At 32.0% G+C, this 15,675-nt stretch overlaps 1 protein-coding gene across 4 annotated transcripts in view; it reads left to right on the top strand.

Moving 5' to 3' along the window:
- The window catches only part of TRAPPC10 (trafficking protein particle complex subunit 10), a 100,118-nt gene that overhangs the window by 83,373 nt on the left and 1,070 nt on the right, over window positions 1–15,675 (top strand). For 2 of the 4 annotated variants that reach the window (XM_074300661.1, XM_074300663.1), the window contains 5 exons: window positions 1,007–1,133; window positions 2,308–2,382; window positions 2,547–2,714; window positions 5,617–5,794; window positions 14,590–14,784. In XM_074300661.1, the coding sequence (XP_074156762.1) occupies window positions 1,007–1,133; window positions 2,308–2,382; window positions 2,547–2,714; window positions 5,617–5,794; window positions 14,590–14,784 (743 nt within the window). Of the gene's footprint in view, window positions 1–1,006; window positions 1,134–2,288; window positions 2,383–2,546; window positions 2,715–5,616; window positions 5,795–14,589; window positions 14,785–15,675 lie in introns of all 4 variants that reach the window. The other 2 variants (XR_012488009.1, XM_074300662.1) reach the window with 2 other exon arrangements.

Consider the following 15,675-nt stretch of genomic DNA (forward strand, 5'->3'; position numbering starts at 1 on the left):
AGATTCAAAGATTTTGAACTAAAAAAGGACCTTAGAAGTCATCAGGTTCAATCCTCCCCATTTCCTTTTTTTAAACAAATGAGGAAACTGAGGCCCACAAAGGTGAAGTAACTCACTTGCGGTACTCTTATCTGAGTTTTTTGAAACTAGGAGCACCTATCATTACCACTTTTCCAAAAAGTGAAACAAACAAGTAAATAAATAAAAATGCAGAAGAATGACAAATTAAGAAACATGATTTCTTGGAATTATAAATAGAGTGATATAATTTTGCCTGAGATATACTAGAATATCATGTTCAGTTCTGAGCACCACATTTTAAGAGAGACATTTAAAATGAGTATGTGTAGAAGAGAGTGGTCATAATGGGAAAGGCTGGAATAGTATTGAGAACCAGGAGACACATAATCTAATTATTTACTAGAGAGGAGCATTTTTTTGCCCTGTGTTAGACCCTTGTTATGCTCATTTGAATTACAGCTTCAAGGGCCCTTAAAGGTCATGGAGCAAAATGAAACCCAGAAAGGTGGAATGATTTGTTTGAGATTTCACACAATTGGGGGAAAGACACCATTCAGATCCAGGGCCTCCAGTTCCAAATCCAAGATCCTTCTATTACATCAAAGTTATTACTTTTTATGAAAATAGAAACTTTTGTTAAAAATCTTCTTCAAAGACCTAGTGAGCAGTTGTGAATTAAAATAGACTTTGATACTAACCATTTTAAAAGAAATTGATATTTTTGTTTTATCTTACCTTTCATAGTTTGTGTATATTATATGTGTCATCATCCTACCTTTTCCCTATTATTTCCTCCATATACTCTTATCTTCCATCCCAACCTAAAATGTTATATAAATCTTATATATGTGAGATATTATATTATTATTTAGTCCTTATATTAGTTCCTTTTAACAGGATAGAAATCAAGTTATTAAACTTTAAAGTTAATCAGCTTTGTGGGAATTGTTATGTTTATTTATTTTTTTTTTCTTTTCTATTTCAGGAAATATATTCAAGTTTGTGTCCAGAATTTGTCAGAACTTGGCTTCCAGCTATCAGATAGTGACCTTATAGATACTGGTAATAGTCCAGACCTGCAACTAGTTCCATTAAACACCAAGTGCCAGAAGGTAAACATTTTCTCAAATTTTGCATTTATTTCTCAGTCAAATAACCAATGTGAGGCTAAAGCAGGTAAAGCATAGGGTCTGAATTTGCATTACTGTGCAATTTTGGATAATTCATTTAGCCTCTCTATTTCCTCACCTCTGAACTAGTAATGTTACTACTTCTGCTACCTGCCCATCTACCTTACAAAACTATTTTAAGGAAACTGCTTTGTAGTTGTAAAATACTAACCACATCAGCATGAGCCACTAGTTTTTTTTCCTTCTGTGGTACCTTTCATTAGCAAAGTACTAGCTCCATGAGAGGCATTCCACGAATGCTTGTTCACTTTGAAATAACACAAAAGGGGTGGGGGGAATATTAGTGAATAATTAAATAATCAAATCTACTTTGGTTCCCTGAATTTTATCTAACTTGCTAAATCTACATGGTTGTTTTTTTTTTTGTTTTTTTGGTTTTTTTTGTTTTGTTTTCTCTTCTGTATTGTGGATATAGGAGAGGATGAAAGTTATTCCCTAGATTTCCCATTATCAGTTTATAATTGTACATGAGTGCTATGTACACGGGTACTCTCATTAGATGTTGTAGTTTGAAATGCCTACAATTAGAAAAGCTGGTTATATGGAAAAGTAAAAATACATATATTAGAATAGTTTTGTCAGAGAAACTTGTGTTTGTCCACACTGCCTGGCTGCATTTAACCTTGCTTCTGCTGATCATTTTTCTATGTTTATTTAGAATAGAGTTATATTTGTTTGGGGAAGTTAAAAAGCTTTTTTGTGGCATTTTTTATAAATATATATTTTTAGCAATTTGAAAACCTTCTCCCTAAGTTAATACTGAACATTAGCCTTTAGTCTGTAAATTAAGTCCTACTTCTTTATTTATTTAGTCCGTAAATTAAGTTCTACTTATTTTTTTTTAACTTGATGTTGCATATCACATAATTGGCATGAATGTAAGTATATACTTTGTGGACTTTTTTTTTTTAATGAACTTTGTTAAGAATTATTATTTTTATCCTATTATGGAAGTATATGGTGAGATGCCACACATTGGTAAATTATCTTTATTTTATTTATTATTATTATTATTTTTGTGATCCCTTATGCTGTGTAGCTTACGGAATCATAAAAAATTAAACCCTTTTTTACCAGTTTGTGCAATATTCTGCAGGGGAACAAAGCCAGGCAGGAGGATCCAAGGGAAGTGGTGGGTGATGCAGAACCAAAGAACAGCATATACATACAGGTATATCATAAAAGAGGGCTTTGTTTATTTTAAAAAAAAAAATACATATTATTGCCTATGCATGAAAAACAAGTCTTTAATTTAAACTGGAATGGCTAGTTTTGTTATATATAATGCTTCTGGCACTGTTCATAAGGGGAAAAAATGTCTTTTTTTTTTTCCAGCACATTTACAGCAAGCAGTCAGTGTTTTTTATATGGGAGCTATTGTGGACAAAGGAACTTCCACCTTCTCTGCATTGTCATTTTTCACTTGATTTTTATCCAGCTTCAGAAGATCGGTCTATTTCCTTAAAGCCGTATAGTTATGAGTTCCAAGTGGAAAATTTTTTTGTAGGTATTATATTGATATATTCTTTACTGTGTTTTAAAGCAGAGTTTGGAAAGGGATAATATGAATGATGAAATAAAAATACATGAAAGGGAAATCACTTTTTAAAAAGAGCAAAATTCTTTAATATTTTATATGCCGTGTATATTCAGGCTTTATTTAGAAAGTACTACACAACAACAGATATTATCATGGACTCTCTTTAGATTTGAATTTCCAGACACTTTTGCTATACATCTATATAGCGATAGTACAAATAGTTAACTTTGGTTAGCTCTTCTTTAGACTTGGTCAGTCTATTAAACTGTATTTAAAATCAGCCATTACTACTTCTTTAACTTAAATAATTTTTTCTTTTTCAAATAAAAATTTATGGATGTCCTTTGTTTTTATATGACTTAAGTTTTCCTCTGTCTCCTCTCAGAGATCCATGTATCAAAGAATTTTTTAAAAGCAAAGTAAGAAGAAAAGGAAAAAGTCATCATGATCAGTGAATACATTGAAAAAAATAAGAAACTTTTCATCATATTCTACACAAATAAACCTCCCATGTCTTCAGAGGATTGAATATTGCAGATTCTTTTTGGTTTTGTTTTTTTTTGTTTTTTATTAATTTTTATAATTATTACATTTTATTTGACAGTACATATGCATAGGTAGATTTTTATTTTTTTTGCAGATTCTTTTTTTAACTTAAAATATGTAATTCTCAGAGATCAGAAAACGCTGTTAAAATCATGAAGATTTTTTTTTTTTTTTAAACATTCAGAAATCTCTATTTAAAATATTTTCAGGTGGCAGCTAGGTGGCACAGTGGATAGAGCACCAGCCCTGAATTCAGGAGGACCTGAGTTCAAATATGGTCTCAGATATTTAAAACTTCCTAACTGTGTGACCCTGGCCGAGTCACTTAGCCCCAATTGCCTCAGGAAAAAAAAAAAAAATTCAGATGTTTTTTTAAAAAGTCATTTACTCGTAAATGATTTAGGGCTGAACTTGTACTTGGTAGCCAAAATAATATTAAAGTTATTCACGGTGGCTTTTCTCCCTAAAAGAAATTTAATCAGTTGATTACACCAGGATGTGTATATGTGTATGTATAAAAGCTTATATATGTCTGTGTGTGGTGTGTGTGTGGACACACATATATCTATATTTGTAGACCTACAAATTTTTTGTTTAAGAAGAAAATCACTTTGGCAACCAAGTTATTTTTTCTTTCCCCTTCCTAAACTTGGATTTACCTATAAAAATATATTTCCAGAAAGAGAAAAGGAAAAAAACAAATAGAAATAAAAATTAATTCTTATAAAATTTAAGAACTCTAAATGCATGTCTTATCTTACTAAAATAAATTAATCTAAGGATCAATTAATAAAAATATGTCATTCATATAGGATTTATAAAATGTTCTAAGGCAAGACAGCAATGGCCAAAATAGATATAATTGAGCTCAATATGCATTGGTTTGTTTATTCCTAATGTAGATCTAAGCTAGTAAGAGCCAACTTTTCTAAATGATTCACACACATAGACAGAGTCCATGGTAGCTTAATTTTTTTTTTTTTCCTTTTCTTCCAATTGCAATGTATTTTTTTGATATGAGAAGTTAGGTATACAAAGGTTACTATTACCACATTTTCCTCTTCTCTTTCAAGTTTCTTTTTCTTTCTTCCCTCCTGAAACACTATTTAATATTAGCTAATGAGTGAACTTAAACTATTTGTAGTCATTCTTTAAGCAGAAAAATGCTTCAGAAACAGTAAAAAATGTTCTTGAGTTGCTGCAGTAGGTAAGACGTGTGAATTTTAAGTATAAGTTTTGTCTTAACAGCTAGTAGAGTAATTTTATCCCAAGAGCTAGTAATTATTAAATAGTAAAATCAGGCATATGTACTGTCAAAAAATGTTATAATTATAAAATTAATAAATAAAATAAATAAATAGTAAAATCAGTTTGACAAGAGAATAGCAATTTAGGCACATTCTCTTAATTTGTTAATTTTAGGATCAGAGCCTCCTATGCTGTACTTTAGTTTTATTTCCAGTAGTATTTTGAGAGCATCCAACTTTCCTTTTCTTTCTCTTTAATTAGAAAGCATAAATTAGCTTGCAGATATTTTTCCAATAAGTTAACAAAGAGAACATATTAATTACTTTTTTGCCATTCTTATTTCTGAATGTTCTTGATTTTAGTTACTTTTCTTACATCCTATTTTTCATATAAATTTTTCTTTCCACATAGTCTACCTGTATGTGCTTTTTAGGCAACAAAAAACCTCATTGCCACTTACATTCACTTTTAAGCAAAAAGTGTAAATCCATGTGAAAAGTGCTTTTTGTTTAAGAAGAAAATCACTTTGGCAACCAAGTTATTTTTTTCTTTCCCCTTCCTAGACTTGAATTTACCTATTAAAAAATGTGTATACATTAACTAAAAACTTAGATTTCAGTTATCTTATAAATTCTTGGAGAATTTTAAAAAACTGATTAGGTTTCTGACAGTCTTGATTTTCTTTCTTTAAAGGGCTTGTCCTTTTTTTTTCTTTTGAGCATACCTATTATCAAAGTATGAACCTTAAACAAATTTTGATTCTCTAGTTATCAAGGATAGTTCTACATTTTGAAGAATGCTAATATATTAGTCATATGTGAGAAGCTAATTTAGAATTGGTTCTTCAGTGGTAACAGTATCATAAAGGTATTTCATATAAGAAGACATGTAAAATAAACTAGCTTCTTAATGTTCACTTATAACTTTTTAGCCTCATCAGTGCTCTTTTTTAGAAAACAATTTGCAGCTTTCAGTGTTAGTGCATAACTCATTATCTAGGTAGATGTGTCTTAAGTATATCATTTTTAACAATAGCTAATTAATTTTCCTCTATCTTTCTCCCTCACCCAGACATTATATAATGTGAAAGCTGAGATATTCCCTCCTTTAGGAACAGAATATTGTAAAACAGGTTCACTTTGTTCTTTGGAAGTGTCTATCACACGACTTTCTGACCTCTTGGAGGTGGATAAGGATGAGGCATTAACAGAATCTGATGAATATTGTACGACAAAACTTATGTATGAAGGTGAGTCTATAGACTTTCTCATTGTAATATTGTGAATAATCAAATGGCCTGGTTCGTATTAGGATTATATAAGGTTTAAAAAAAAAAAAAAAAAAAGATTATATGAGGTAGTTTTGCTCTTTCATTTTATAAAACTTATGTCTTCCTCACATGATGTTTTGGTAGCAAAATAATTTGTTTCCCCTTTTAAGTTGGAATACACAGTTGTATTTCATCATATAATGAAGTCTTAAATAGACAAGTTATGAAAATTCACTTGCAGATTTTGGATCCATTCATTTTTTTCCCTTTTTGTAAATGACATATCCCTTTATTTCTAGTCATGCCCTTTCCTTTAAACTCCTAGTCTGCATTCCCAGTTTACCCACTGGATGTTTCCACTACCTCAAATTCTTTATATCTAAAACAGAAATTCTCTTCACCTTAAAGCCAGGTCACATTTCTGGCTTCCCTGATAGTCTTGCCCATTCTTCAGTATGTAACTTCCATCTCTTCCATTAAACCTTCCATGACCCATGCCACTCAGAGTGATCTTTCTGTTCTCTGCACTCTTAATTTGCCTATTATGCTGATTTGGCAATTTACTGTACTCTCTTGGGACATCATTGTGTACTTCTAAAACTTTTCACTTTAAAATTTAACTAGATTGTAAGTAAGCTACATAGGAATTTTCTGAAATACTTCTTTATAGCTCTCACAGTATCTTGTATAGAATAATGGTCATAATAAAAGATTCTATATTTATTAAATAAATTAATAGAGTTCTACATCACTTTTTAAGTGATTTCCTTCTATTTATTTGCTCCATTTTTTTCTTGTGGACAAAAGTTTATTTTCCTTTTCTCTCCCATGGCTTCTTCAAGGATCTGTCATTTTACTTGTGTGCATATTCTATCCAATAATTCAGATTGCAACCCTTCTTTGCCTTAGTTTAGTAAATACTAGTCTTAATTAACTGAAAAAAATTACCATATTAATAAGTGATTTGGTAAGCAATTTTCTGTGAATTCTCAAAAGTCTGACTAGTGTAGCACAAGCACTGGTAGGTCCTATCAAAGTGCAGATTTTCTAGATTCTTACTTGACTATGTGCTTTTCATCTAAAAGCTAAATGAGGAAAGGTTTATAATCAGAAAGTTTGCCACAAGATGATAATTTTTTTTTTTTGTCATTCTAATTCATATCTAGTAGAGAGGTTCCTTCCTCTACTCCTTCAAGATAGCACATATTCAGAAGGTGTAGAAAAGCTTTCAGCTTTTAGCTGTGGTTGCAAGAGAAGGAACTATAAGAAAATCTTGTACTAAATGGTAAAGGCAGAGTCTGACATGGGGAGGAGGTTGAAGTTGGAAATCTACTGAATTCTGAAGTTGGAATCTTAACTGAGGCATTGACCTCTGAAGGCACTATAGCTTTTCAACAGACTGTGTGTTTTCACTCCAACAATGATAATTTTTTTTTGTCTCAGGATTTTTCAGACAATTTATAGCATCTAGATAGACTAACAGTTTCAGTATATGATTCAAAGATGATCAAATCGAAAAGTGAAGTGGTTCATCTTCTCTACTGTATTCATAGAAATCAGAAATAACAAGTTGTAATTATTACATCTAATTGAAAAAAGTATAGTTAAGCATTTTCTGCAAAAAAAAAAAAAAGGTCAGAGGAATGCATCATGTCTGCCTTGAGACAGATAAAGCAGCTATGACAGACTTGATGCAAAAAAAAAAAAAAAAATTGTTTTTTCTGAATGACAATGCTAAAATAGAAGGAGCACATGGAAAACCAGTTTTTTTTCCCATCTGGAGTCCTCATAAAATTTGAACAAGTTTGATTTTAAATTGTGAAAAATTTATGAAAAAGGGTCCTTTTTGGAAGAATATCACAATTTTATCTTGTATTTTGATCTTGGTTCAAAGTCCTTAGTTATGACTTTTGCTTAAAAATTTTAAACTTCAAACTAAACGACTGATTTCAGACCTTAAAGAAAGTAGCAAAAGGTTTGTTTTTGGAAATAAAATTATCTTAAAATTTAAACTGCTGTTAATGTTTCCCTTCTGCTAAAGAGTTCTCCCATAGAGAAAGAGATAGATGCCAAAATGAAGACTTCGTAATGGCTTAAGTATATGTTAATGATTTGTTTAATATGACAATTTTGGATATTGAAAGACTTATTCTTAGAGAGTGTTGTGCCTCTTTTAAACATCTGTCTCAGAAGAAGAGAAATGTGAATTTCTGGGTGGAGCCAGATCCAGATACTGCCAACCAGAAAGAGATTGATGTTAAGAGGTAGAATAGAAAAGCACAATTTAAGTAGTTTAATTTCTATTTTGAGATACTGTTTTTATCTCTGTTAATTTCCTTCTTGAATTGATATTTCTAAGAGTAAGGCATAACCTAAGGAAAAGGATGATGAGGTATGAGGGTTGAGAGATCCCCTTTTGCTGGTGGAAGGCTTTTCAAATTACCAAACCCCAGTGAATACATACTCCATGTTTGTGGCAAGAATGGGTTTATTCACACTAAGAAAACAGCTTTCTTAGCCAGAGTACTCCTGATTAGGAATTAGCAGAAATGGATTTATGAGGTTTCCCGTGCCTTTTATGAGGTTTGTGCTGGCTAGGAGCTGGGAAGCAGTTTGGCCTAGATTTCCTATTGAATGAGATTACTTGTCCGGGAGTTACCCTCCTGAATGGGTGTGGCCCCTCCCAGAGGCCTAGAGGGTTTGAGAGTCAGGTGTATCCTTCCTCTGAAGATTAAAGGGGACACAATTTACATCTGAGGGAGAAGGAAATAGGACAGGATATATAAAGATAATATGTCGTCTTTATGTTGTTAAATCATTTCACTTGTGTCCAACTTCTTGTGACCCTTTTTGGATTTTCTTAGCAAAGATATTACAGCTAATAAGTGTTTGAGATCAGATTTGAGCTCAGAAAGACTCCATATCCCACACTATCCATTTCTTCACCTAAATAGCTCCATATAACTTAGAAATTGGTTTTTTATATATACATATAGCATCATCTAGGGCAGAGGAAAGGAGACAAATTTTGGAACATAAGGTTTTACAAAGGTCAGTGTTGAAAAATTATCCATGTATATGTTTTGAGAATAAAAAGCTTTAATTTAAAAAAAAAAAAAAAAGGTTATAAAAGAGAATTCAAAACTGATACTTAACTCCCTGGGGAACACAAAGATATCTTATTTTTGTTTTTTTAGGGTGTTTTTTCTTTTTGAGAGACAATTGGAGTTAAATGACTTGCCCAAGGCACACAGCTAGGAGGTATTAAGTGTTTGCAGCTAGATTTAAACTCAGGTCCTCATGACTCCATGGCCAGCCGGTACTCTGTCTACTGCACCATCCAGCTGCCCTTAATATAAGATATTTTTTTAAATTAATAAATAAGGCAATAGACTGAATCAGTTTAAGTTTCCCAATAAGCAGAATAGGAGGATAATTTTTTTTTTAAATTCATTTTTCCAAATTATCCCCTCCCTCCCTCCACTCCCTCCCCCCATGACAGGTAATCCCATACATTTTACATGTGTTACAATATAACCTAGATACAATATATGTGTGTAAATACCATTTTCTTATTGCACATTAATTATTAGCTTCCGAAGGTATAAGTAACCTGGGTAGATAGACAGTAGTGCTAACAATTTATATTCACTTCCCAGTGTTCCTTCTCTGGGTGTAGTTATTTCTGTCCATCATTGATCCAACTGGAAGTGAGTTGGATCTTCTTTATGTTGAAGATTTCCACTTCCATCAGAATACATCCTCATACAGTATTGTTGTTGAAGTGTATAGTGATCTTCTGGTTCTGCTCATTTCACTCAGCAACAATTGATTTAAGTCTCTCCAAGCCTCTCTGTATAGGAGGATAATTTTTAAGACAGATTTTTATATCACCTACATTTTCCATTTTATTCACTTCCCCTTCCCAGGTGGAAGAAAATGACAACAAAGCAAAAAAAAAATCTTATAAAAGAACACATAAAGGGGGGGGAAGGTTTGAGAGAGAAAAAAAGAGCAAATCTCTTAATGACCCTTGAAAGTGGTCATTTAAGTGACAAGAAGGGTAAGAAGGGAAAAATAGGAGGAAAATTATTAAGACAAACAATAAGTAAAATGCCAAAACTAGGAATGTGGATGAATAAATTGTGGAAAGTTATAAGAGAAAAGAATTGTGGGAATAGCGTTGCATCAATACAATTAAAATAAATTGTGTAGGCAACATTGATTTAAAAGTGAAGAAGGAGGGGGCAGCTAGGTAGCGCAGTGGATAGAGCACCAGCCTTGAATTCAGGAGGACCTGAGTTCAAATCTGGTCTCAGACACTTAACACATCCTAGCTATGTGACCCTGGGCAAGTCACTTAACCCCAGCCGGGGCTGGGGGGGGGGGAGTGAAGAGGAAATTATTTAAAAAGTAATAGTAGAGGCAGAAATGGAGGAAAATAAACTCAAAACTTTAAACATGAATGGGTTACAGTAAAACAACAACATAGAGGAAAAAACCCACAATCTCTTACTTTTAAGAAACATAGCATAGTCATAGAGGCTTGGATAATAATTATTATGCATCCTTTGAATCCACAAAAGCAGTTGTCATGCCCTCAGATAAAGGAAAAATAAAAATTTATAGCATCAGTAAACAATGAAGCTATATTTCAAGGAACCATAGAAAATAAGTCAATAGCAGATTTAAACTTCATTGGACTTAATGGAATAGTTAATTAAGCCATAGTAACACAATAATACTAAGAAATTTGAATAAGGTTCTTCTTCAGAGAAATCTAACAAAAACAAAAGAAATTGAACAAATTGTTGGACAAATCAAAGTTAAAAGATTTATTATGCCTTCTGAATTGGACCATTTTAAAATGTATATTTTTCATCACAATGTGGCACTTTTCCAAAAGTAGACATACTGAGAAATTATAAATCTTTAAAAAAAAAAAAAAAAAAAAAAAAAGGCAGAAAAATACATCCATTCATCAAGGACCATAACACAAAAAATAGTAATCATTTAAGGGAGCCCAAGTAAAAGACACAAGCCTAAATTGTAACTTCATAATGAAAAATTAAATAATGAAATAAAAGAAACAAAATGAGATGTAATACAAATATGAAAAACAAAGATAACATGACAATATACCAAAGTTTATGGGAATAGAAGTAAAGCATTCCCTAGAGGAAAGAGTTACTCTCTCCTTTTTCTAATGCATTAACAAAATAGAGAATTAATAAGCTGAATATGTAGAATTTAAAATTTTTTAAACCAAGCTTTAAAACCAAAAAAAGCACAAATTTAGGAGCAAGAGACAAATAGGAAATCAAAATATTATAGAAAAAAAATATCAGCACACATAAGAGCATTTTAACAAACTTTTAATGGACAATACCTAAACTCCAAAAGTTATTTTTAAAATTAAGAAAGTTCTTTTACTAAATTCCTTTTATGAGACAGTCCTAATATTTAAATTAGGGGAGGATAAAATAAAGAATGAATATACATTTAAAGTTTTTAAATAAAATCCTGACAAAAATAATTCATCAGTATATCCAAGAAATTGGATATACTGGGTATATTTTAGGAATATAATAATGCTTAACATAATAAAATCAAACTACATGCTTATATTAGCACTCATGTTTTTGAAAAACCCTACCAAATATAGGCATAGTGGTATCTTTTTAACATGTAAGAAGATCTAAAAGAGTAAGCTACAGAGAAAATAATAGAAACTTTACCAATAAACAGGAATCACACAAGACTGCCCTCTAGAACACATGAGTTCTAGAAGGCCTTTTAATAGTTTAAAAAAAAAAAGTAAATTTAAAGGTCTAAAGAAAGACATAGAGGAAACAAAACTATCCCTATTTGTTGCTGAAATGGTGGTTTACTTAGAAGATTCTAAGGACTCTTCAGAGAAACTGCAACTATTAATAGATTACTTTAACGAAGTATACTACAAAATAAACTCACAAAAGAAGACACTTTCTCTATAATAACAAAATCCAGGAAGCAATAATAGGCTAGGAAATCCGTTCAAAACTGCTACAAAATGGGTGGCTTTCCAGCTTATATAGGTGTGTGCTAAGTCATGTAAGACCCCCAACAGTGAAATAGTAAGAGTCTTAGATTAAACAGGGACAAATCTAAAAAGAGATATAAGCTACTCCATCTAGCTTAGGACTGCTCCCAAATGCAGCCAGAATCTGTGGACATTTTTTGTTCTTTGGACACAACCAGAGAAGCAAAGGATAAATAAAGCACAGCAAAGGAAAGCCTGCGTCAAAAACGTAATCAATCCATATAATTACTCAGATCAAGGAAACTTGAACAGGAGCAAGAAAACATCAGACTACAGGGAAAACTTCCAGGGAATGGATCAGAATTAGTAGAGCCCTCGTGAAGAATTTGCATGGGCTAATACAGGACCATTCAATATGTTGATGAGGGAAGCCCAGAGAGAACAGAAGAAGCAACAATCCAAACAAGTAAATCATAAGTTGCAATAGAAAACCACCCATATTCTGATCCAAGAGTGCCTATCACAGAACTGAGCCAGAATATTGAAGTTGGCCACCTCTCTGAAAATAGATACCCTAAGGCAAGTAGAAGCCCATAGTAGAAACCCAAGAAAGTGAGGTAAGGACTAAACAAGGCCTAACTAACCCCAATAGAGTATAGAAAGAGTTTAAACCTATTCTTGGTGCTAAATCTCAAACCAAGAATTGAGACTTAAGATGTGATAAAATAAAAGTGACCAAACACTAGAGAATTTTTTTGGGCTAAGAATCATCCATTAGAAAAACCCAGAAGAGAATTAATCAAAATGACTACATGGTGAACCTCAGAAAAAAATTTCTTGGCCATAAAGACAATATGAGTACTTGGAATAAGTAGAGCAAGAGATTATAAGAGCACCCTAGAAAAGGATTGAGAGAATAAATTATTTAAAATAAAAATTAGTAAATCTTGCCCAAGAAACAAACTCCTTATTAAAGGAGTTCAAATAGCAGCCAAATTCCATGAAGCAATAAGAAATATTCAAATAAAATCAAAAGATTGAAAAAATTGTACAAGATGTAAGATATCCAATATCAAGTTATTCATTTCCACTCCTTCTGTTATTGTTTGCTTGCATTTTTGCTTTTTCTTCTCTGGTTATTTTTACTCTTTCTAAATCCAATCTTTCTTGTGCAACGGGATGACTGTATACATATGTATACATATATTGTATTTATCATACTTGAACATATTTAACATGAATGGGACTACCTGCCATCTAGGTGGGGAGGTGGGGGGAAGAAGGGGAAAAGTTGAAACAGAAGTTTTTGCAAGGGTCAGTGTTGAAAAATTACCCATCTATATTCTTTGTATATAAAAACCTATAATAAAGACATTTTTAAAATATATAAAAGAAAATATCATGTTAGTAACCTGCAAAATATAGTAAGGGGAGAGATTTTAAGTCATTGGTCTCCTTCAAAGTCACAACAAAGCAATAAAGATAATTGTCAATTTTTACATAATACTGTGTGCCAGGCACTATACTAAGCATCTTTACAGTTATTTTCTCTTTTGATCATCACAATATCTTGTCTCAAATGAAATTTGTCTCATAGATTGAAGCACATTTTCTCCAAGCATGATAACATTTTTTTAACAGGGGTACTACCAACAGAATGGTTCCAATGCTTGTCTCAGTGACCCAAAAGACCAAAAATTAAAGACACTATTCATTTTTATAAGCATAGAACAAAGTAACACAAGGCTGATGAGACAGTAATACAGTTGGTTACAAAGTTAACAATATCATTGGAGTGAGGGCAACATGATTTGTTATATTAAGGGATTTATATACATGGAATATGTCTCAGAAGAGTGCTTTATGGGCTTATGGAACCCAATTGTAACTTAATTCTATTGATAGTGGATGACTCCTGGGAATGCAATTAAATCACTTTTAATTGGCAAAGATAAGGCTAAGATGGAACAAGGTCAACTTGTTTGTTTTCCTTCCTTATTCCCTCCATTATGGAACTCATTCCATGTCTGCTGCCCTAGCTGGCTTCATCTTTGTGGAACAAAATATCCATGCTGGATGCCCTTGGTGTCCTGTCTCTGTCCTGAATCACCCTGTTCTCTTTATCCTTCTCTCCCCTTGCTTTCTTGCTTCCATTTGTGTGTGTTGTTTCCCTCTTTCAGTTGTCAGCTTCTTGAAAGCAAGGATGGTTTTTTCATTAATTGTGGTCCAAGGACTTAGTGGAATATAGAGGGTACTTAATAAATGTTGATTGGATTGGGATATAAAAAACCATGAGACTTGGAAAAGTTGAAAAGTTAAATGATGAGTTAAATCATCCAGCTTTTAAGTAAATAAGCAATAAAATTTAACACTCCTAAGGATAAGCTTTGCATAGTTTTATTAGCATTGACTATGTGAAGTACTGTGATATAGGCACTAGGGATAACAAGCCAAATAGAGAACAACCCTTGCTATCTGAAAACTCACATTTTACTCCAATATGTAATCAGATATAAACAAGTAAGTGCATGATAGTTTGAGAAAAGAGAAACCACTAACAACTAATCAGAACGGTGATACATAATATACTTGAAGGAAGCTAGGTTTCCCAAGAAGTGAAGCTTGAGTATTCCAAACATGAAAAATAACCTGTGTAAATAGACAAGGCAGAGATTGGCTTACATAATAAAAAGGTTTGTTTTTTACCAACAAAATTAATATATATATATATATATTTTTTTTTTTTTTCCAGTTGTTGACAATAGTAGTAATTGGGCAGTATGTGGGAAAAGTTCTGGAGTTATCTCAATGCCTGTGACAGCACGAGCAACTCATAAAGTCCACATGGAAGTAATGCCTCTCTTTGCTGGTTATCTCCCATTTCCTGATGTCAGGTTGTTTAAATACCTCCCTCATCATTCTGCTCATTCCACACAACTTGATGCTGGTAAGAATTTTTTTTTAAATAAGGAAGACTCCATATTAGAGATTGTATAAATAATTTGTGTGGAAGAGACGAAAATAAATTAGTATGTAAGAACTTTCATGGATAAATAGTTGATGAGATTCTGACATACTCTAGAAAAAACATTTTTAAAATGATAATTTATGTTTGAGGGAATATACACTTAAATTTTATTTCTTGAACACTTTGGCAAAAATTAAAAGTTTTTGTTAAAACTTCACAAATTGCTTTTAAAAACAGGAGAATGAAAAGACAATAGAGAAAAAAAATCTTACCTAAACAGATCACTTGATTATAAGAAATAAAAATGAACAACATAAAATTGAGAATGAATGAATGAAAACAGGAAAGTCAAAATTAGAAAAGAAGCGACTTGTGAGTTTTCATCACCCCATTATCTGATTCTCAAAGAAGAAAATAATATAAAAAGGCAAGCATACTAGTGTGCTACTTGAACTAACTAGTGTGCTACTTGAACTATGAATTAGTCCAGCTTTTCCAAAGAACAGTTTTGAATTATACTGAAAAAATTCACTAGAAAACTTTACACACACACACACACACACACACACCCTTGGACCCAAAGATACTAATAGGTAAGGTCACCTATATGGGAGGGGTGGGGAAAAGGAATGAAATTTTTAAAAAATGTCAGCACTTTTTATTGTAACAAAGAACTATAAAGTTAGGTTTCCATCAATTGAAGATATTTCTGAACAAACTGACAATATTCATGTAATGGAATGTTATTGCATTATTTAAAAATGACAAACCTGAGAAATTCAGAGAAATGTGGGATAACTTGTACAAACTAATGAAAAATGAAATTAACAGAACCAAGAAAACATTTGATAGAATAATCATAATAATGTA

This window comes from Sminthopsis crassicaudata, chromosome 3, assembly GCF_048593235.1.
Source record: "Sminthopsis crassicaudata isolate SCR6 chromosome 3, ASM4859323v1, whole genome shotgun sequence".
NCBI classification, from domain to species: Eukaryota; Metazoa; Chordata; class Mammalia; order Dasyuromorphia; family Dasyuridae; genus Sminthopsis; species Sminthopsis crassicaudata.